Genomic DNA, 23,851 nt, shown 5'->3' on the forward strand with positions numbered 1-23,851 from the left:
GAGATATACTGTCGTGACTGCGTTTAAAAAAAATAATCCTTAACCTGTTGGAACTGTGGTGAGGTGAGTGTGTTCTGGATCTCTTCTGCACTCTGAGGTAGAGACTCTCCCGAGGGCAGGTAGGGTAGAAGCCTCTGCTGTACCTCAGAGTTAGACAGGATAGGAGCCATGATCTCCGGGGTACACACACTGGCCAGGTCCACTGAGGAGAGGGTCAACACAATGATAAAATATACACTATTATTTCATAAAGACAACACGGCATAATGCCAGATATGTTATGGTCTACTCATATGAAGAAAAGTAACTATAGTCATGTATTGCCTACACTCTTATTAAAATAAAGTCCTCCCTATTCAGCCATCTAAAAACAAGCTAATTGTTAAAAAAGTGAAAAACAAAGCCACTTTTTATTTTTTTCCCCACAGCAGGTGTAAATTATCTGTAAAATGTATACTACTTCTTCCCCATCAATTTCCATTTCAGTCGTCTGCTTACCGTCACCTCCTTGTACGGCGACGGCAGCCGACATGGCCGGTACGTTCATAGTGGCCAGGATGCTCTGCAGGTCGCTGAGCTGGATGGGCTGGGTGGGGGAACCGACGGCTGCAGGCACTACAGGGGTCTGGGCTGCAACAAATCAAATCAACGTTTATTCCTCACAGACAGGACGTGGCCTAGGGTGTTCTAAGGGTCAATGCCGAAACCTCAGGCACAAACGTCTACAGTGTCGACAGGTTAACCCTAACAACTGCCCTTTGACACAAACTCTCCATCTCCCCCCCCTTTCTACATATTCAATAAACTAACAAAGTGTGTGTGTCACACAAAAGTATGTGGACACCCCTTCAAATTAGTGGATTCGGCTATTTCTGCCACACCCGTTGTTGACAGGTGTATTCAATCAAGCACACAGCCATGCAATCTCCATAGACAAACATTGTCAGTAGAATGAATGGCCATACTGAAGAGCTCAGTGACCTTTAACCTGGCACCGTCATAGGATGCCACCTTTCCAACAAGTCAGTTCGTCAAATTCCTGCCCTGCTAGAGCTGCCCCCGGTCAACTTTAAGTTCTGTTTTTGCAAAGTGGAAATGTTCTGGAGGAACAACGGCTCAGCCGCAAAGTGGTGGACCACACAAGCTCAAAGAACGGGACCGCCGAGTGCTGAAGTGTGTAAAAATCGTCTGTCCTCGGCTGCAACACTCACTACCGAGTTCCAAACTGCATCTGGAAGCAATGTCAGCATGAGAACTGTTTGTCGGGAGCTTCATGAAATGGTTTCCATGGCAGAGCAGCCTAACAACACCTTTTGCAATGCCAGGAGTGGTGTAAAGCTCGCCGCCATTGGACTCTGGAGCAGTGGAAACACGTTCTCTAGAGTGATGAAACACGCTTGGCAGATGTCAGGAGAACGCTACCTGCCCCAATGCATAGTGCCAACTGTAAAGTTTGGTGGAGGAGGAATAATGGTCTGGGGCTGTTTTTCATGGTTCAGGCCCCTTAGTTCCAGTGAAGGGAAATATTAACACTACAGCATACAATGACATTCTAGATGATTCTGTGCTTCCAACTTTGTGGCAACAGTTTGGAGAAGGCCCTTTCTTGTTTCAGCATGACAATGTCCCCATTAACAAAGCAAAGTACATACAGAAATGGTCCGTCTAGATCGGTGTGGAAGAACTTAACTGGCCTGCACAGAGCCCTGACCTCAAACCCCATCGAACACCTTTGGGATGAATTGGAACGCCGACTGCGAGCCAGGCCTAATCGCCCAACATCAGTGCCCGACCTCACTAATGCTCTTGTGGCTGAATGGAAGCAAATCCCCGCAGCAATGTTCCAACATCTAGTGGAAAGCCTTCCCAGAAGAGTGGAGGCTGTTATAGCAGCAAAAGGGGGGACCAACTCAATATTAATGCCCATGATTTTGGAATGAGATGTTGGACGTGCAGGTGTCCACATACTTTGGGTCATGTAGTGTGTGTAATTAGATAGATAGATAGATAGATAGATAGATAGATAGATAGATAGATGATTAGATAAGATAGATAGATTAGATAAGATAGATAGATAGATAGACAGACAGACATTGTATTGCACCGTTTACACCCCGCTGTATTGCGTCAGTCAGACAGACAGAAAGACAATACAGCGGGGTGTAACACGGGACAATAAAATATAATAGACAGAAGATATGGTAATAACAGTACCAGCAGGAGTGGTGGGGGTGACAGTGGGGGAGGCAGCGGAGGTGGCAGCGGGGGTAACCGGAGTGGTGGGGGCCACGGTCGAACTGATCCGGGTGGCGGTGGAACCGGAAGACGGGGTGACGGCCGCAGACTGACTACGGGAGCTGTGGTGGGGAGGGAAGAGCGGAGGAATTAGTATGATTGTTATGATGCGTACTGTAAATCATAGCATAGCTTGTGTCGATGTAAATAGTCTACACTAAAAAATTAAATACACTGTACAAAATTCTAATACCTTAACAGTCTATACAGAAAGGACATTTGGTACACAGTACATGAAACTGTCAAACCAATCTGAGGGGAAAAAAACACCAATTAGCTAATATAACATGCTATTTAACAGATGCTTTAATCCAAAACGACTTACAGTCAATGTGTGTATACATTTCACGCACGGGTAGCCTCCGGGAATCAAACTAACAATACTGCCGTTGCTATTAGTTATTCTAGAAAACGGGTTGGTTCAAAACAAGCATTGTGATTGGTTGAAACACATTCTAAAAGCTGTGCTAAAAACAATCCGTTTTAGAACGGGGAAGGCCTTTGATGCAAAAATAGAACCGTAAACAAAGTAGCCTATCGGATAAATCGTCGCACATCCACTGTGTCGTCAGCCCAGCCAGACAATTAAGTTGACCTCCAGTGTAAAAAAAAAAGCATCTCGACATTATTTCCCCTTGCTTCTAGCCATGAATTAACCTTTTACTTTTTTGATGCAAAAATAGGTTACTTTATTTACGGTTCTATCGGATTTAAAAAAAAAATGTTTAACCCTTTTTCTTTGTATGCAAATTGGTAGTTAAAGTTTTGTCTCGTCGCTGCAACTCCCGTACTTACTCAGGAAAAGCAAAAGGTCGAGAGCCGTGCGTCCTCCGAAACACAACCCACCCAAGCCGCACTGCTTCTTAACACAATGCCCACTTAACCCGGAAGCCAGCCGCACCAATGTGTCGGAGGAAACACCGTACACCTGGCGACCGTGTCAGCGTGCATTGCGCTCCAGCCCGCCACAGGAGTCGCTAGAGCACGATGGGACAAGGACGTCCTTGCCGGCCAAACCCTCCCCTAACCCGGACGACGCTGGGCCTATTGTGCGCCGCCCCATGGGTGCACTGGTCGAGGCCGGCTGCGACAGAGTCTGGACTCAACCCAGGATCTCAACTGGCTTTAGACCACTGCACCACTCGGGAGGTCTACCTCTCTGACCTTTGATTTGAATAAACAATGAGGTCTAGGTCTCTGACCTTCGCAACATTGTTTCAATTTTGAAATGCGATCTCCACCGGCCCAGAGAGAATGAACGCGTCAGGACAAGACAGGTGAAATCATGCATCAGACTTGATGGATATACACAAAAACCATGTCAATAGAATAACAGGTAAAAATGTCATTTAATGCAGCTGGTTTGCCGTCGCGCTCAGTTTCAGTCTGACGTGATTGTTTTAGCTGTGTAGTTGGCTGGCTACGGAGCCAAAGGAATGAAGGACCAGCCGGCTTGGCTGGCTACGGAGCCAAAGGAACGAAGGACCAGCCGGCTTGGCTGGCTACGGAGCCAAAGGAACGAAGGACCAGCCGGCTTGGCTGGCTACGGAGCCAAAGGAACGAAGGACCAGCTGGCTTGGCTGGCTACGGAGCCAAAGGAACGAAGGACCAGCCGGCTTGGCTGGCTACGGAGCCAAAGGAACGAAGGACCAGCCGGCTTGGCTGGCAAACGGAGCCAATGGAACGAAAGACCAGCTTCTTTAGCATGGCTGTGCTGATCTAGGGTACTCTGCTCCGCCTTGACCGCAGCACAGCTGTAAAAGTCATATCACACACCCTTCCCCCTGCTAGGGCCCCTTACCTGGAGGATGAGGAGCTGGTAGCAGGGCCTCCACTGCCTAACAGACTGGCCAGACCTGGTCCTGCTAGGGCCCCTAGACCACCAAGTCCTCCCAGACCAGTTGGTCCAATCAACTGCATCAGCTGTGTATGGCTCATGTTACCCAGGAGGCTTTGCAGGCCACCCTCACCTGGAAGGAGGTGGCGGGAGAAAAAATTAAATAATTCTGAAGTTAGAGACGAAACAATTCAAATAAATTGTTATGAATGTTGAGCGGTCTGTGTGTGTCCTACCTCCTAGAGCAGACAGCTCGTGGCTGCTACTACCTCCACTGCCCAGTGCTCCAGGCATGGGAGGGTTGTTCAGGTACTCATTCACCTTACGGCAATACTCCTCATCTTTGTCTGATTTAGGCTCCTGGTGAATCACAGGAATCAATAACATTAAGAGATCGATATCAAAAGTATTGGCTCTTGGTGACAAGAGAAATGGATAACATCATAAAGAAGGAACAAATGTGAAGTAAAAAAAATGTTTTTTTTCTTGTGTTTTATATCGTATTTTAAAAAACAGCTGATGAATTTAACACTGTAAAAGTGTGAAAACATATGATCGGTGATATTTCCTGATAGTTGAAAATACAAATCAACACTGGACCTTCTAAAATCAACAGGTTTGCATGGGCGGGAGTTTTTGCTTTCCATGGTGACATCACCATAAGTTTAAAATGTAAAAAAATATAATAATTGTTTAACATACCGGTCCAAATCCCTCTACCAATAACAGCTAAGTTTCAGTTCTTGCTTGAGAAATAGTTATTTGGCTCATTTTTTATATTTGTTTTGCATATTTTAATGGAAATCTATTACAGTTAGATATGGAATTGTTCCCCAGAAAACATTGAATATTGATATAAAAAAACTGCTGCTTTGGGCCTTTAAGAAAGGGTCTTCCATAATCCTACTATTTCCTTGACTGGTCCCAGACCCATTTATACCGTCTTGCCAAACTCCTATGGTCATTGTCACACATTTGGCAAGACTCGTATTACGTTAAATGTTATGTGTAATGTTAATTCAACCCTCACCTGCATCCAGAAGAACAGCCTCTTGGATCCAGCCTTGAACTTAAGCACAAACACACGTCCAGTAGTACACTGGCTCACCTTCTTGAACTCACAGTCATCAGGGAAGATGATCAGGTCCTGAAAAAAAAACAAAAAAGGATATTATAAAACTTACCAGAAACCATCACGTTTTTTTTTTACTGGGTTAATCTTGTATAAAGTGGTTAGATATTCTTCGGTTTATATACTGTTTCACTACCAGAGACATCATAGCCTGGTATAAGATCTGTTCGTGCAGTTTTACAAACTCCATTGCTGCCATCTTTGGCAAACCAAAATTGGGACCAGGCTAGAGACACTACGCCATCTGATTCAGCTTGATCTGATTCAACTTGATCAAAATCCAGCAATCCACTCACATCATCAACGTTTCCAGACCCCCGGTCCTTCCAGCAGAAGTGGATGAGGGAGTCGTCCGTCTGTTGGACGTACACACTGCCCTTACGTTTGTCCGGTGTCACTGTGCTACCCTTCATGGTCATCTTACCGGCACGAAACTCCACCAGGTATTTACTGGACGAGCCCCGGGAGCCTGACACCAAGCTGGGGAATAGGGCACCTGAAGACATGTTGATCCTCGGGTTGTTGACAGACACGTAGGCTGGTTAGTTTACTTCTGACGTAGGAGGAGACAAGGGAGAGAAATAAATTCTTCCCTGACCTAGCAGACAGTTGCACAAGCATGCTTAAAAATGACTATTAACGACATAGTATTGTTCTGCAGTGTCACGTGATATAGGACTACTATTGAAAATGTGCTGTGTAATTACTTGAACATTATATACTGAACAAAAATATATATAAAACACAACATGCAACAATCTCAACGATTTTACTGAGTTACAGTTCATATAAAGGAAATCTGTCAATTTAAATAAATTAATTAGTCCCTAATCTATGGATTTCACATGACTGGGCAGTGGCGCAGTCATGGGTGGGCATAGGCACACCACTTGAGAGCTAGGCCCAGCCATTCAGAATGAGTTTTTCCCCCACAAAGTGGCTTTATTACAGACATAATTACTCCTCAGTTTCATCAGCTGACAGGTGGCTGGTCTCAGACAACACCGCAGGTAAGGAAGCCAGATGTTGAGGTCTTGGGCTGGCATGGTTACACGTGGTCTGTAGTTGTGAGGCCGATTGGACGTACCTACCAAATTCTCTAAAATGACGTTGGAGGCTGGTTATAGTAGAGAATTGAACTTTAATAATTCTCTGGCAGCAACTCTGGTGGACATTCCTGTAGTCAGCATGCTGATTGCACACTCCCTCAAATCTTGAGACATCTGTGACATTGTGTTGTGACACAAAACTGCAAATTTTAGCATGGCCTTTTAATGTCCCCAGCACAAGGTGCACCAGTGTAATGATCATGCCGTTTAATCAGCTTCTTGATATGCCACACCTGCAGTGCTAGAGGTGTCACTACAGACCCGGGTTCGATCCCTGGCTGTATCACAACCGGCCGTGTTTGAGAGTCCCATAGGGCAGCGCACAATCGGCACAGCGTCATCCGGGTTATGGAGGGGATTTGGCCAGGGTAGGCCGTCATTGTCAAATTAGAATTTGTTCTTCACTGACTTGCCTAGTTAAATAAAAGATTAAATTAAAAAAATCTAACCTGTCAAGTGGATGGATTATTTTGGCAACGGAGAAATGCTCACTAACAGGGATGTAAACAACTTTGTGCGCAAAATCTGAGGAAAAACTCCGTCCGTATGGAACATTTCAGGGATCTTTTATTTCAACTCATGAAACCAACACTTTACATGTTGCGTTTAAAAAAAATAAAAAAATTGTTCAGTGTAGCTAGCTGGAAAATATTTGTTTGGACAATTCAACTGCAGTTTCAAGACGAGACAAACCAACCAACCAAAATATGTTGTTTAGCTAACTATCAACAAGAAATGTATAGGATGGAAACATACAATCTGAAAAACATTTCGCTTCCAGGCAAATTATATATATATATATATATATAAAAGACTGTCTGGCTGTGTCATGATACTTGCTAGCTAGTTAGCATAAGCTAAGTAGCTAGCTAACGTTAGCTCATGACAAGGCTAAAACTCAAATCTGAGGACGGGACTAGTTTTTCAAAACCGTAATTCTCAAGAAAAACACATACCGATGTTCTCTCAAATTTAACTGAATAATTAATCTTTCTACATTTAACAATCCGTATATATATTTGTTTTTTTATTGAATTACCTGAAGTTTAGCTGGCAACAAAAGTTATTTCTTGTATCAGACTTCCTCGTTGTTCTTCTTCGTGGGGGTTTGTGAACTGTTTTCTTCTTCTATGGTGACTCTTTCGCAATTCTACCAGTAGAAAACATGAACAGCGCCACCCACAAGAAATGGCAAGCACATTGGCCTCTGGATTTCCTGTGTGTTTTTTAAAATGTTCCGGGATCTCAAAACCAAGAATATACTGCTCAATTTTAAATGTGTGTTGTCCTGTGAGATTTTGTAAACAGAGATTAAAAGTCTTTCAAATACTGTATTAAAAAAAAGTGTATCATGGAAAGTCATACATGACTTAACCATTACAAATAAAGTGTATTACAACGAATGCCCCTTGCTTAGATAGGCTTTGATGCTTTGTCCTCGTTTGCTACACTAGTGTCAAATGTGGGTTTCGAGGCCACCAAAGATGCGTGACAATAGAACTCTAGGATGGTCATAGTTCTATTTAATTCTACATGTGCATGCCTCTCTGATGGCCTCACAAGCGCCATCCCACTTCTGACACCAATGTCTCATATGCACGGCAACTGGGAAGTAGTCATCCATAGGAATTAATGGAATTCTACAGTATTTCAATTACATTTTTCAAGGACAAAATTACATGTATTTATGTATTTATGTAATTGGGACAGTAACAGTAAAACTTTCCAAAAATTATACTATAAGGAAAAAGGTTGTATATAATTGTTCATGTTTTATTTGTATGTTTAGCTCACATAATATTTCTTACACAAGAATTTTGCTACACCTGCAATAACTAAACATCTGCTAAATATGTGTATGTGACCAATAACATTTTAGTTGATTTAAAAGTATGCATTAAGGTGTCTGGAATAGAATAAACATGTAAAAAAAAAAGACATTAATAAATGCATTTCAATAACATCAAAATTAATTTTCACAACGGTGGAGGAATGCCAAGATGGAGGCTTCAAAACAGCGCCTCCTGTTAGTCATCTAGTATATATATAAATCAGTGTTAGGTAAACTAGTAACAAGCCTACCTAGGTAAGGCTTGTTACAAAACAATGCCATGTTAGACCTATCAATACAAGTTCCAAAATCTGATCCAGGGACGGGTTCATGTATTTCTCCATCAAAGACTAGCTTTTGGAGATGTTTTAAAAAGCTATTGTAAAGTGGGCTTTGGGAAAGGGGGAAACACACCTCCATTTTTCAAGATTACGTCACTCAGGACGGATTTACGGAAGAACAGAAAGGACATATGAAAAACAAAATCCCTCGTTTTGTCGAGATCAACAAAAAAAACAATTGTGTGATCTCGATTGTTATGTCGTGATCACAATACAATTATTTTGTGATCGACAAAACGAGGGAATATTTTTATTTTTATTATTAATATGACTTCGGAGTGAATTCCCTCATACCTCCCACTTTTCCAACACCCCGGAGGGTGTGTTCAGTTCAAATGAACCTGAGCTACGTTGCGGAACGATTTGTACCGATTACACGTTTCCCCAAAACGATATTCTATGATGTTTTTGAACAGGTGTATTCATTATGCCAATTCTGTTGCAAAAAAATATATATATCTTTAAACGGAACGAAGCAAACCCCTCCGTGTTTTAATTTTTTTAAATTTTTTTACATATGGTCGTTCAGTACAACACTGTTTCGTCCCGTTATCTGTTTTCGTAATGAACGCAGCCCCGGGACGTGGGAGGGATTGACAGCCAGCCAGGACCGCTTCTAGTTTAGCTAGTTTACTACGTGCTTTTTATTTGATTGTAATGTATTATTAAGTGCTCAACCAAGGAAGCTAACGTGAACTTGTTGTTTGGTATACGAACAGCATAGATAACCTTTCAACAACAACAAAAAACACAAATCGAAACAAGTAGCTGAACGGTAAGAAGTGTATTTGATTAGTATATGTCTATCTCTATGCTAGCTATGCTTCTCCGCCGTCCTTGGATTAGCGAGTTAATAACGTTAGCTAGCATGTTGTCACCGCTAACTAGCAACCGCTAAACTAACATGGATGCTGTGTTTTCTTTTGATACGGTAGCAAGAGATTATCCGCTTTACCGTTTTGTCTTCCGATCTTTATTTTCTAGACAGCGACTGGTAGGTTGGTTTTTATAATAAATAAAAAAACTAGGCCATGATGAATTGACTAACGTTAACTGGCTAGTAAGTTTTTAGCTATATTTTAAGCTAACCATTTTAACTAGCTAATTTTAAACATCTAAAATGTTGATATCCAACTAACGTTTAACTAGCTAACATGGACCCTTTTTTGGCGAGTTGAGTAAATGTGGATTTGCTGTAAATGGGACCGGTGATTTGTTTTGTTTTGTTTTTATATCTTAACTACCTAGCAAGCCAACGTTTAGTTGTTGTCGATGTTTATCACAACAAATGTGTTTATGTACTTATAGTATATAAAAAAACATTCTATTCACTGGTCCAAAGAAACACTTAAGTCATATCAAGGTCCCCCCCCCCCCCCCCCCCATGACCAAAGATTCGTTATGTTCTTTAACCAGTTAGCTAAGTAAATCAGATCTAGGTTTGATTTAGTTAAGACTTGCTTTGGACCCTTTTACATGAATCTAGTTTACATTTACATTTACGTCATTTAGCAGACGCTCTTATCCAGAACTGTTAGCTAGTTGGCTATTTAACTGATCAGCTGATGCCAGTATTGGCCATTATAGAATGTCATACCATGGCCATTTTAAAAGTACAGAGCAGCTCAAACTCATTATATATTGTGTTTAGTGAGGTCAACCAACCCATACATACAGTAAGTCTGTGGGCCAAACGAGCCCTGATTCCACAACACGAACTACAAAGTATCTGGTCACTATAATGGAAATAAGCTACTTGTCATACAGACTGGATGCATGATTTAGTGATGTGGACAGCAACACATAGCATGGATATGCCTATAACTTCTTTCCAAAACCTACCCATGTTTATCATCGTGTGCAATTTTTTTTGTTTTTAAAGGGATTTGTTTCATTATGTTGTCATCAAGAAGACAGGTATCACTGACTCTGACAAAGGCTGACTAGTGACTATGGAGGATATCATAAATCAAATGTATGGTTCATTATTAGGCATGTCACACATCCACGAGCAGAATCCTGCATCCCAAGTGGCGCAGCGTTCTAAGGCACTGAATCTCAGCGCTAAAGGTGTTACTACAGACCCTTGTTCGATTCCAGGCTCTATCACAACCGGCCGTGATCGGGAGTCCCATAGGGCGGCGCACAATTGGCCCAGCGTCGTCCGGGTTAGGGTTTGGCCGGGGTAGGCCGTCATTTGTAAATAAGAATTTGTTCTCAACTGACTTGCCTAGTTAAATAAAAATATGGCCAACCTTCATTTGAGCTCATTTGAGGGTGTGGATTAGCGGCCTAGCTAGCAACCTTGCAAGTGTCAACAAGTTCATTGTGTGTGTGTGTGTGTCTAGGCCTAAAACTTGTGCTATTGACAGTCTTATTGCTTCAGGCAAGCTGTGGGTGGAGCTGACCATTTACTTACAGTATTTGTTTGAATGTTGTTGACCCAGAAAAAGGACTCCCTCAGTTAGGCAACTTAAAGATCAACATATGTTTGTGGTGGTTACCAGTGATGTAGTGGTAGTAACAGTGGTGGGTAAAGTCTGATTGCCGGGTCGTGGTGAAAAAAAAAAAAAGTAACGCTTTTTATGGGGGGGGGGCAAACTGTCCCAGAGGGAGGGGGGCGGGGAAACTGTCCCAGAGGGAGGGGGGCGGGGAAACTGTCCCAGAGGGAGGGAGGCGGGGAAACTGTCCCAGAGGGAGGGGGGCGGGGAAACTGTCCCAGAGGGAGGGGGGCGGGGAAACTGTCCCAGAGGGAGGGAGGCGGGGAAACTGTCCCAGAGGGAGGGAGGCGGGGAAACTGTGTTAACTTGCGTTTACCTCCATTACTGGCTAGTTTCTATCCATGGCACCAGAGAGGATTGGCCTACTTCTCCTTTCAGGCATGTTGAGAGTAGTTTAACTAGTTGATCCTCGTGTCTTGTGATCTCTGTCCCAATACATTGTTCAACTTTCACTTCCATTGTCCCTGCTCTCGCACGCTCACGCTCACACTCCTCTCGCCGAATGACATTCTTCCCAAAGCTGCTGCTTCCACATGTGGAAAGGGGCCCACAATGGGGTTTGTAAATCAGCACTGTACACTATCAACACAATGCACAGTAAGCATCCCATCGAGGAAAATACTGTGGCTCTGTCCCAAATGGTACCCTATTCCCTATATAGTGCACTACTTTTGACCTGGGCCCTATGGGTAGTGCACAATCTAGGGAAAAGGGTGCATTTTGGTTGGCCGCTACCCATTAGTTAATTAATTGGATGCTTTTGCTTCAGAGGTCTATTCCAAAATGTTAAATTGTAGAGCTAAGCAGTGTGTGTGTGTGTGTGTGTGTGTGTGTGTGTGTGTGTGTGTGTGCGTGCGTGCGTGCAGAGGTTTCAGCAGCTGTGTTTACCTCGGAGCTTGTACCTCCTGTATCATATAACTTTGCTAACATTGATTGTACACATGGAGGAAGGCCTTGGTGGTGGTGGGACAGCTGATAGGACTGAAAGGGAAACCAATTCATCTACTCACCATTTAGGCCAGAGCACAGCTAGCTGCCTTGCAGTCTGTTTACCCCATTCCCTATATACTGCACTACTATTGACCAGGACCCACATGGGGAATAGGTTGATTAATACGATTTCACGCGTATAGCCTCTGTGCTGCTGCTCAGCATACAGTGTATATTAAATGTAACATACAATTTCAAAGATTTGACTGAGTTACAGTTTATAAGGAAATCAGTCAATTTAAATATTTATTAGGCCCTAATTTATGGATTTCACATGACTGGGAATGCAGATATGCATCTGTTGGTCAGAGATACCTTTAAAAAAAAAAAGGTAGGGGCGTGGATCAGAAAACCAGTCAGTATCTGGTGTGACCACCATTTGCCTCACGCAGCGCGACACATCTCCTTCACATAGAGTTGATCAGGCTGTTGATTGTGGCCTATGGAATGTTGCCCCACTCCTCTTCAATGGCTGTGCGAAGTTGCTGAATATTGGCGGGAAGTGGAACACGCTGTTCTACACGTTGATCCAGAGCATCCCAAACATGCTCAATGGGTGACATGTCTGGTGAGTACACAGGCCATGGAAGAACTGGGACATTTTCAGCTTCCAGGAATTGTGTACAGATCCTTGCAACATGGGGCTGTGCATTATCATGCTGAAACATGATGCGATGGCGGTGGATGAATGGCACGACAATGGACCTCTGTTCACAACATTGACATCAGCAAACCGCTTGCCCACACGATGCCTGTCATCTGCCCGGTACAGTTAAAAGCGGGATTCATCTGTGAAAAGCTCACTTCTCCTGCGTGCCAGTAGTAATCGAAAGCATTTGACCGCTAAAGTTGGTTATGATGCCAAACTGCAGTCCCGTCAAGACCCTGGTGAGGACGACGCAGACGAGATTCCCTGAGACGGTTTCAACTGATCTCTGTATTAGTGGCTCGATCGTTTCATTATCAGATATCACTTCCTGACATTTCTAACGATCGTAGTAATAGCAGAACTTTCTCTTTAGGTCCAGGGCTCATAGTTCATATAGCCCACTCTTTGTTATCCTCAGTAGTGATACTTTTGGCAGCTATTTTAATTGTTTGTCTTTTAAAATACCTTTTTAGTCATATTTTAGTCATTTCATCTTTTGTTTAGTTTTAGTTATCAGTTGACTAAAACTGGACAATTTTTGTTTAATTTATCACTGACATTTTAGTTACAGTCAAAAAAAAAAAATCTATAAAATAATTAATATTTAGGCTACTTCCATTGTGCTCGTTCAGATATCCTTGTCTAACTAGGCCTACTATCCCATAATATACCTTAGTTGGCAACATGTTATATTGTTGCAGATAGTAACCAATGTCAGACATAATTAACCATGTAGGCTATAAAGCCTTGGTTAAAATGTGACCAATAGACGGCTCTGATCTTTCTCTCCATCATAACTGTCAGTGGGGTGAATAACAGTGGTTCCCTAGAAAAGGGGAGAATTGGAGCTTTACAAAAATGACAAAGTATTACTGTACTCCTAATAGTCAACAAATACTATTTTGTTTTCCCCTATATGTGTATGTACAGTATGTATGTGTGATGGGATGTATAGACTTTATGGACAGTATGTGGATAGAATATGTAGTATATGGATAGACTACATGGATAGTATATGTAGAATACATGGATAGAATATGTAGTATATGTGTAGAATACATGGGTAGAATATGTAGTATATCTGTAGAATACATGGATAGTATATGTAGTACATCTGTAGAATACATGGATAGTATATGTACAGCAATAGTTGAATAGGATGGACTTGACTAGAATATATTATATACATATGAAATGAGTAAAGCAGTATGTAAACATTATTAAAGGGACCAGTGATTCATTGTCTATGTATATAGGGCAGCAGCCTCTAAGGTACAGGGTTGAGTAACTGGGTGGTAGCTGGCTAGTGACAGTGAGTAAGTTCAGGGCAGGGTACTGGGTGGGGGCTGGCTAGTGACAGTAACTGAAGTTCAGGGCAGGGTACTGGGTGGAGGCTGGCTAGTGACAGTGAGTAAGTTCAGGGCAGGGTACTGTGTGGAGGCTGGCTAGTGACAGTAACTGAAGTTCAGGGCAGGGTACTGGGTGGGGGCTGGCTAGTGACAGTAACTGAAGTTCAGGGCAGGGTACTGGATGGAGGCCGGCTAGTGACAGTGAGTAAGTTCAGGGCAGGGTACTGTGTGGAGGCTGGCTAGTGACAGTAACTGAAGTTCAGGGCAGGGTACTGGGTGGAGGCTGGCTAGTGACAGTAACTGAAGTTCAGGGCAGGGTACTGGGTGGAGGCTGGCTAGTGATGGCTATTTAACAGTCTGATGGTCTTGAGATAGAAGCTGTTTTTCAGTCTCTCGGTCCCAGCTTTGATGCACCTGTACTGACCTCCTCCTGGATGATAGTGGGGTGAACAGGCAGTAGCTCAGGTGGCTGATGTCCTTGATGATCTTCTTGACCTTCCTTTAACACCGAGTGCTGTAGGTGTCCTGAAGGGCAGGCAGTGTGCTCCCGGTGATTCTGGAGAGCCCTGCGGTTGCGGACGGTGCAGTTGCCTTTCCAGACGGTGATACGTCCTGTCTAAATCTGTCATTCTCATTGAAAGCAAGTCTAAGAAGTGGTAGATCTGTTCTATTTGTACTATTTCTATGCTTCCCGTTTTTAAGTTTTGTTATTGCGTCTTACATTCAGTTTTGTACACCAGCTTCTAACAGCTGAAAAATCCAATATTTTTGGTTATGGACTAGATATGTCACAGCGGTTTAGATGGTACAATGATTATCTACAATAGTTTTTCTAATTTCAGTTTGAAATCTATTAGAATTTGAACAACCAGGAAATGTCAGAGTGCATCTTTTTTTAACTCGGCTACTTTTAATTTCCAAGTTTAAATGGGCTTGTCCGTCAAGCCTTCTCCCGCTAGAATGAATGATTAGTCATTTTCTAGCCATCTATTGATAGGAAAGGCGCCTGTCAGTCAGTTCTGGCACGTTCATTTATTTTCTTTAGCCTCTTTCACATTGCCTGCCAGGCTATTTATTTACTGTGCGTTGATTGACAACTGAACACCAAGTGTTGACTAGTTTATAAAAGGTGTCGAACTGATTGAAAAATATAATGGACCTATATATTTTTAAAATGTGTGTGTAATTTTATTTTTTATATACTTGAGAGCTAACAATCACCAAAATCAAAGCTAGACAAAACACAGCAGTGTTTATTGAAAACTATTGAAAACTGCAACATCTTCTCTCAACTCCATGTCAAAATGTGTATAATTGCAGGAAATTAACTTTAAAACTTAAATGTATCTCAGCTCCATGGAGAAATTCTGAAAATGACAGAAAATTGGCTTAAAATACGGTATTTGCTTAAAAAATAATAATAATAAGATGGGGGGGGGGGGGGTCTCTGCGCCCCCATGCCACGCCCACCACCTACGCCCCTTTTTGATCCAGAAAGAAAGTAAACCCGGTGTGGATGCACCAGATGTCAACCCGGTGTGGATGCACCAGATGTCAACCCGGTGTGGATGCACCAGATGTCAACCCGGTGTGGATGCACCAGATGTCAACCCGGTGTGGATGCACCAGATGTCAACCCGGTGTGGATGCACCAGATGTCAACCCGGTGTGGATGCACCAGATGTCAACCCGGTGTGGATGCACCAGATGTAAAATATGTTTAGGCTTAGTTTGTAGCTGCTGTTTCAACGAGCGAGCCAGAGCTTACTTAGCAAATGCAGCTACTTTAGCCTTCTCAGAGAGGGATGCTATGTTAGCTAGCTGGCTATGACTATCCAACACTGGAACTCTAACGAAGTCAAGGTACACTTTTTGGTTTTACTAAGAGGGTGTTATTACTAGATGCAGGCCAGAATGTGCAAGGCAGTATTGAATGTGTCTCGACCTGTGTGCACCTACGTTGTAAACTTTCCTTCATAGGCTAGGTTGTAGCAACCTCATGATGGCTATAGAGAAACTTCTAGTATCATGTAGTAACCTAAACCTATCGATGTTACATTGAACTGGATGAATGGAATATGAATGACAGTCATCCAATATGCTGTAATAGAAATAAGGCCATTCTCATGAAATTAATCGTCCTCCCTCATTTTAAGCGGCACTGACCGCCACTACCAGTATATATGACATCATTCAGTGATATTATTATTTATTATTATTATTATTATTATTATTATTATTATTATTATAGATAATACTGACGTGGTGGTGTTGTCTCCTCCTGGTCAGATAATACTCACGTGGTGGTGGTGGTGTTGTCTCCTCCTCCTGGTCAGATAATACTGACGTGGTGGTGGTGTTGTTGTCTCCTCCTGGTCAGATAATACTGACGTGGTGGTGGTGGTGTTGTCTCCTCCTCCTGGTCAGATAATACTGACGTGGTGGTGGTGGTGTTGTCTCCTCCTCCTGGTCAGATAATACTGACGTGGTGGTGGTGGTGTTGTCTCCTCCTGGTCAGATAATACTGACGTGGTGGTGGTGGTGTTGTCTCCTCCTGGTCAGATAATACTGACGTGGTGGTGGTGGTGTTGTCTCCTCCTGGTCAGATAATACTGACGTGGTGGTGGTGGTGGTGTCTCCTCCTGGTCAGATAATACTGACGTGGTGGTGGTGGTGTTGTCTCCTCCTGGTCAGATAATACTGACGTGGTGGTGGTGGTGTTGTCTCCTCCTGGTCAGATAATACTGACGTGGTGGTGGTGGTGTTGTCTCCTCCTGGTCAGATAATACTGACGTGGTGGTGGTGGTGTTGTCTCCTCCTGGTCAGATAATACTGACGTGGTGGTGGTGGTGTTGTCTCCTCCTGGTCAGATAATACTGACGTGGTGGTGGTGGTGTTGTCTCCTCCTGGTCAGATAATACTGACGTGGTGGTGGTGGTGTTGTCTCCTCCTGGTCAGATAATACTGACGTGGTGGTGGTGTTGTCTCCTCCTGGTCAGATAATACTGACGTGGTGGTGTTGTCTCCTCCTCCTGGTCAGATAATACTGACGTGGTGGTGTTGTCTCCTCCTCCTGGTCAGATAATACTGACGTGGTGGTGTTGTCTCCTCCTGGTCAGATAATACTGACGTGGTGGTGTTGTCTCCTCCTGGTCAGATAATACTGACGTGGTGGTGGTGGTGTTGTCTCCTCCTGGTCAGATAATACTGACGTGGTGGTGGTGGTGTTGTCTCCTCCTGGTCAGATAATACTGACGTGGTGGTGGGGGTGTTGTCTCCTCCTGGTCAGATAATACTGACGTGGTGGTGGTGGTGTTGTCTCCTCCTGGTCAGATAATACTGACGTGGTGGTGTTGTCTCCTCCTGGTCAGATAATACTGACGTGGTGGTGGTGGTGTTGTCTCCTCCTGGTCAGATAATACTGACGTGGTGGTGGTGTTGTCTCCTCCTCCTGGTCAGATAATACTGACGTGGTGGTGGTGGTGTTGTCTCCTCCTGGTCAGATAATACTGACGTGGTGGTGGTGGTGGTGTTGTCTCCTCCTGGTCAGATAATACTGACGTGGTGGTGGTGGTGTTGTCTCCTCCTGGTCAGATAATACTGACGTGGTGGTGGTGGTGTTGTCTCCTCCTGGTCAGATAATACTGACGTGGTGGTGGGGGTGTTGTCTCCTCCTGGTCAGATAATACTGACGTGGTGGTGGTGGTGTTGTCTCCTCCTGGTCAGATAATACTGACGTGGTGGTGTTGTCTCCTCCTGGTCAGATAATACTGACGTGGTGGTGTTGTCTCCTCCTGGTCAGATAATACTGACGTGGTGGTGGTGGTGTTGTCTCCTCCTGGTCAGATAATACTGACGTGGTGGTGGTGGTGTTGTCTCCTCCTGGTCAGATAATACTGACGTGGTGGTGGTGGTGTTGTCTCCTCCTGGTCAGATAATACTGACGTGGTGGTGTTGTCTCCTCCTGGTCAGATAATACTGACGTGGTGGTGGTGGTGTTGTCTCCTCCTGGTCAGATAATACTGACGTGGTGGTGGTGGTGTTGTCTCCTCCTGGTCAGATAATACTGACGTGGTGGTGGTGGTGTTGTCTCCTCCTCCTGGTCAGATAATACTGACGTGGTGGTGGTGGTGTTGTCTCCTCCTGGTCAGATAATACTGACGTGGTGGTGGTGGTGTTGTCTCCTCCTGGTCAGATAATACTGACGTGGTGGTGGTGGTGTTGTCTCCTCCTGGTCAGATAATATTGACGTGGTGGTGGTGGTGTTGTCTCCTCCTGGTCAGATAATACTGACGTGGTGGTGGTGGTGTTGTCTCCTCCTGGTCAGATAATACTGACGTGGTGGTGGTGGTGTTGTCTCCTCCTCCTGGTCAGATAATACTGACGTGGTGGTGGTGGTGTTGTCTCCTCCTGGTCAGATAATACTGACGTGGTGGTGGTGGTGTTGTCTCCTCCTGGTCAGATAATACTGACGTGGTGGTGGTGGTGTTGTCTCCTCCTGGTCAGATAATACTGACGTGGTGGTGGTGGTGTTGTCTCCTCCTGGTCAGATAATACTGACGTGGTGGTGGTGGTGTTGTCTCCTCCTGGTCAGATAATACTGACGTGGTGGTGGTGGTGTTGTCTCCTCCTGGTCAGATAATACTGACGTGGTGGTGGTGGTGTGTCTCCTCCTGGTCAGATAATACTGACGTGGTGGTGGTGGTGTTGTCTCCTCCTGGTCAGATAATACTGACGTGGTGGTGGTGGTGTTGTCTCCTCCTGGTCAGATAATACTGACGTGGTGGTGGGGGTGTTGTCTCCTCCTGGTCAGATAATACTGACGTGGTGGTGGTGGTGTTGTCTCCTCCTGGTCAGATAATACTGACGTGGTGGTGGTGGTGTTGTCTCCTCCTGGTCAGATAATACTGACGTGGTGGTGGTGGTGTTGTCTCCTCCTGGTCAGATAATACTGACGTGGTGGTGGTGGTGTTGTCTCCTCCTCCTGGTCAGATAATACTGACGTGGTGGTGGTGGTGTTGTCTCCTCCTCCTGGTCAGATAATACTGACGTGGTGGTGGTGGTGTTGTCTCCTCCTGGTCAGATAATACTGACGTGGTGGTGTTGTCTCCTCCTGGTCAGATAATACTGACGTGGTGTTGTTGTCTCCTCCTGGTCAGATAATACTGACGTGGTGGTGGTGGTGTTGTCTCCTCCTGGTCAGATAATACTGACGTGGTGGTGGTGGTGGTGTCTCCTCCTGGTCAGATAATACTGACGTGGTGGTGTTGTCTCCTCCTGGTCAGATAATACTGACGTGGTGGTGGTGGTGGTGTCTCCTCCTGGTCAGATAATACTGACGTGGTGGTGTTGTCTCCTCCTGGTCAGATAATACTGACGTGGTGGTGGTGGTGTTGTCTCCTCCTGGTCAGATAATACTGACGTGGTGGTGGTGGTGTTGTCTCCTCCTGGTCAGATAATACTGACGTGGTGGTGGTGGTGTTGTCTCCTCCTGGTCAGATAATACTGACGTGGTGGTGGTGGTGGTGTCTCCTCCTGGTCAGATAATACTGACGTGGTGGTGGTGGTGTTGTCTCCTCCTGGTCAGATAATACTGACGTGGTGGTGTTGTCTCCTCCTCCTGGTCAGATAATACTGACGTGGTGGTGGTGGTGTTGTCTCCTCCTGGTCAGATAATACTGACGTGGTGGTGGTGTTGTCTCCTCCTCCTGGTCAGATAATACTGACGTGGTGGTGGTGGTGTTGTCTCCTCCTGGTCAGATAATACTGACGTGGTGGTGGTGGTGTTGTCTCCTCCTGGTCAGATAATACTGACGTGGTGGTGGTGGTGTTGTCTCCTCCTGGTCAGATAATACTGACGTGGTGGTGTTGTCTCCTCCTGGTCAGATAATACTGACGTGGTGGTGGTGGTGGTGTTGTCTCCTCCTGGTCAGATAATACTGACGTGGTGGTGGTGGTGTTGTCTCCTCCTGGTCAGATAATACTGACGTGGTGGTGGTGGTGTTGTCTCCTCCTGGTCAGATAATACTGACGTGGTGGTGGTGGTGTTGTCTCCTCCTGGTCAGATAATACTGACGTGGTGGTGTTGTCTCCTCCTGGTCAGATAATACTGACGTGGTGGTGGTGGTGGTGTTGTCTCCTCCTGGTCAGATAATACTGACGTGGTGGTGGTGGTGTTGTCTCCTCCTGGTCAGATAATACTGACGTGGTGGTGGTAGTGTTGTCTCCTCCTGGTCAGATAATACTGACGTGGTGGTGGTGGTGTTGTCTCCTCCTGGTCAGATAATACTGACGTGGTGGTGGTGGTGTTGTCTCCTCCTGGTCAGATAATACTGACGTGGTGGTGGTGGTGTTGTCTCCTCCTGGTCAGATAATACTGACGTGGTGGTGGTGGTGTTGTCTCCTCCTGGTCAGATAATACTGACGTGGTGGTGGTGGTGTTGTCTCCTCCTGGTCAGATAATACTGACGTGGTGGTGGTGGTGTTGTCTCCTCCTGGTCAGATAATACTGACGTGGTGGTGGTGGTGTTGTCTCCTCCTGGTCAGATAATACTGACGTGGTGGTGGTGGTGTTGTCTCCTCCTGGTCAGATAATACTGACGTGGTGGTGGTGGTGTTGTCTCCTCCTGGTCAGATAATACTGACGTGGTGGTGGTGGTGTTGTCTCCTCCTGGTCAGATAATACTGACGTGGTGGTGGTGGTGTTGTCTCCTCCTGGTCAGATAATACTGACGTGGTGGTGGTGGTGTTGTCTCCTCCTGGTCAGATAATACTGACGTGGTGGTGGTGGTGTTGTCTCCTCCTGGTCAGATAATACTGACGTGGTGGTGGTGGTGTTGTCTCCTCCTGGTCAGATAATACTGACGTGGTGGTGGTGGGGTTGTCTCTCCTCCTGGTCAGATAATACTGACGTGGTGGTGGTGGTGTTGTCTCCTCCTGGTCAGATAATACTGACGTGGTGGTGGTGGTGTTGTCTCCTCCTGGTCAGATAATACTGACGTGGTGGTGGTGGTGTTGTCTCCTCCTGGTCAGATAATACTGACGTGGTGGTGGTGGTGGTGTTGTCTCCTCCTGGTCAGATAATACTGACGTGGTGGTGGTGGTGGTGTTGTCTCCTCCTGGTCAGATAATACTGACGTGGTGGTGGTGGTGTTGTCTCCTCCTGGTCAGATAATACTGACGTGGTGGTGGTGGTGGTGTTGTCTCCTCCTGGTCAGATAATACTGACGTGGTGGTGGTGGTGGTGTTGTCTCCTCCTGGTCAGATAATACTGACGTGGTGGTGGTGGTGTTGTCTCCTCCTGGTCAGATAATACTGACGTGGTGGTGGTGGTGGTGTTGTCTCCTCCTGGTCAGATAATACTGACGTGGTGGTGGTGGTGTTGTCTCCTCCTGGTCAGATAATACTGACGTGGTGGTGGTGGTGGTGTTGTCTCCTCCTGGTCAGATAATACTGACGTGGTGGTGGTGGTGTTGTCTCCTCCTGGTCAGATAATACTGACGTGGTGGTGGTGGTGGTGTTGTCTCCTCCTGGTCAGATAATACTGACGTGGTGGTGGTGGTGTTGTCTCCTCCTGGTCAGATAATACTGACGTGGTGGTGGTGGTGTTGTCTCCTCCTGGTCAGATAATACTGACGTGGTGGTGGGGGTGTTGTCTCCTCCTGGTCAGATAATACTGACGTGGTGGGTGGTGGTGTTGTCTCCTCCTGGTCAGATAATACTGACGTGGTGGTGGTGGTGTTGTCTCCTCCTGGTCAGATAATACTGACGTGGTGGTGGTGGTGTTGTCTCCTCCTGGTCAGATAATACTGACGTGGTGGTGGTGGTGTTGTCTCCTCCTGGTCAGATAATACTGACGTGGTGGTGTTGTCTCCTCCTGGTCAGATAATACTGACGTGGTGGTGGTGGTGTTGTCTCCTCCTGGTCAGATAATACTGACGTGGTGGTGGTGGTGTTGTCTCCTCCTGGTCAGATAATACTGACGTGGTGGTGGTGGTGTTGTCTCCTCCTCCTGGTCAGATAATACTGACGTGGTGGTGGTGGTGTTGTCTCCTCCTGGTCAGATAATACTGACGTGGTGGTGGTGGTGTTGTCTCCTCCTGGTCAGATAATACTGACGTGGTGGTGGTGGTGTTGTCTCCTCCTGGTCAGATAATATTGACGTGGTGGTGGTGGTGTTGTCTCCTCCTGGTCAGATAATACTGACGTGGTGGTGGTGGTGTTGTCTCCTCCTGGTCAGATAATACTGACGTGGTGGTGGTGGTGTTGTCTCCTCCTCCTGGTCAGATAATACTGACGTGGTGGTGGTGGTGTTGTCTCCTCCTGGTCAGATAATACTGACGTGGTGGTGGTGGTGTTGTCTCCTCCTGGTCAGATAATACTGACGTGGTGGTGGTGGTGTTGTCTCCTCCTGGTCAGATAATACTGACGTGGTGGTGGTGGTGTTGTCTCCTCCTGGTCAGATAATACTGACGTGGTGGTGGTGGTGTTGTCTCCTCCTGGTCAGATAATACTGACGTGGTGGTGGTGGTGTTGTCTCCTCCTGGTCAGATAATACTGACGTGGTGGTGTTGTCTCCTCCTGGTCAGATAATACTGACGTGGTGGTGGTGGTGTTGTCTCCTCCTGGTCAGATAATACTGACGTGGTGGTGGTGGTGTTGTCTCCTCCTGGTCAGATAATACTGACGTGGTGGTGGGGGTGTTGTCTCTTCCTGGTCAGATAATACTGACGTGGTGGTGGTGGTGTTGTCTCCTCCTGGTCAGATAATACTGACGTGGTGGTGGTGGTGTTGTCTCCTCCTGGTCAGATAATACTGACGTGGTGGTGGTGGTGTTGTCTCCTCCTGGTCAGATAATACTGACGTGGTGGTGGTGGTGTTGTCTCCTCCTCCTGGTCAGATAATACTGACGTGGTGGTGGTGGTGTTGTCTCCTCCTCCTGGTCAGATAATACTGACGTGGTGGTGGTGGTGTTGTCTCCTCCTGGTCAGATAATACTGACGTGGTGGTGTTGTCTCCTCCTGGTCAGATAATACTGACGTGGTGTTGTTGTCTCCTCCTGGTCAGATAATACTGACGTGGTGGTGGTGGTGTTGTCTCCTCCTGGTCAGATAATACTGACGTGGTGGTGGTGGTGGTGTCTCCTCCTGGTCAGATAATACTGACGTGGTGGTGTTGTCTCCTCCTGGTCAGATAATACTGACGTGGTGGTGGTGGTGGTGTCTCCTCCTGGTCAGATAATACTGACGTGGTGGTGTTGTCTCCTCCTGGTCAGATAATACTGACGTGGTGGTGGTGGTGTTGTCTCCTCCTGGTCAGATAATACTGACGTGGTGGTGGTGGTGTTGTCTCCTCCTGGTCAGATAATACTGACGTGGTGGTGGTGGTGTTGTCTCCTCCTGGTCAGATAATACTGACGTGGTGGTGGTGGTGGTGTCTCCTCCTGGTCAGATAATACTGACGTGGTGGTGGTGGTGTTGTCTCCTCCTGGTCAGATAATACTGACGTGGTGGTGTTGTCTCCTCCTCCTGGTCAGATAATACTGACGTGGTGGTGGTGGTGTTGTCTCCTCCTGGTCAGATAATACTGACGTGGTGGTGGTGTTGTCTCCTCCTCCTGGTCAGATAATACTGACGTGGTGGTGGTGGTGTTGTCTCCTCCTGGTCAGATAATACTGACGTGGTGGTGGTGGTGTTGTCTCCTCCTGGTCAGATAATACTGACGTGGTGGTGGTGGTGTTGTCTCCTCCTGGTCAGATAATACTGACGTGGTGGTGTTGTCTCCTCCTGGTCAGATAATACTGACGTGGTGGTGTTGT

General features: G+C 45.7%; 2 protein-coding genes across 3 annotated transcripts in view; one reads left to right on the forward strand and one right to left on the reverse strand.

Annotated features, from left to right (window-relative positions):
* The window catches only part of adrm1 (ADRM1 26S proteasome ubiquitin receptor), a 9,118-nt gene extending 1,588 nt beyond the window's left edge, over positions 1-7,530 (reverse strand). Inside the window, exons 1-8 of one of the 2 annotated variants that reach the window (XM_014134207.3) lie at positions 7,413-7,530; positions 5,561-5,814; positions 5,163-5,279; positions 4,369-4,492; positions 4,097-4,265; positions 2,215-2,357; positions 499-630; positions 45-202 (exon numbers count right to left, since the gene is read on the reverse strand). In XM_014134207.3, coding sequence (XP_013989682.1) covers positions 45-202; positions 499-630; positions 2,215-2,357; positions 4,097-4,265; positions 4,369-4,492; positions 5,163-5,279; positions 5,561-5,770 — 1,053 coding nt within the window. In that variant the 5' untranslated portion in view covers positions 5,771-5,814; positions 7,413-7,530. 2 annotated transcript variants of the gene reach the window in all.
* A 1,583-nt stretch (positions 7,531-9,113) lies between these two features.
* LOC106566293 (dnaJ homolog subfamily C member 5) overlaps positions 9,114-23,851 on the forward strand; it is a 48,571-nt gene continuing 33,833 nt past the window's right edge. The window contains exon 1 of the mRNA XM_014134181.3: positions 9,114-9,320. The gene's annotated coding sequence lies outside the window, so the exon portion shown is untranslated. The remainder of the gene's footprint in view (positions 9,321-23,851) is intronic.

The sequence above is a fragment of the Salmo salar genome, chromosome 13 (genome assembly GCF_965601325.2).
Source record: "Salmo salar chromosome 13, fSalSal1, whole genome shotgun sequence".
NCBI lineage: Eukaryota > Metazoa > Chordata > Actinopteri > Salmoniformes > Salmonidae > Salmo > Salmo salar.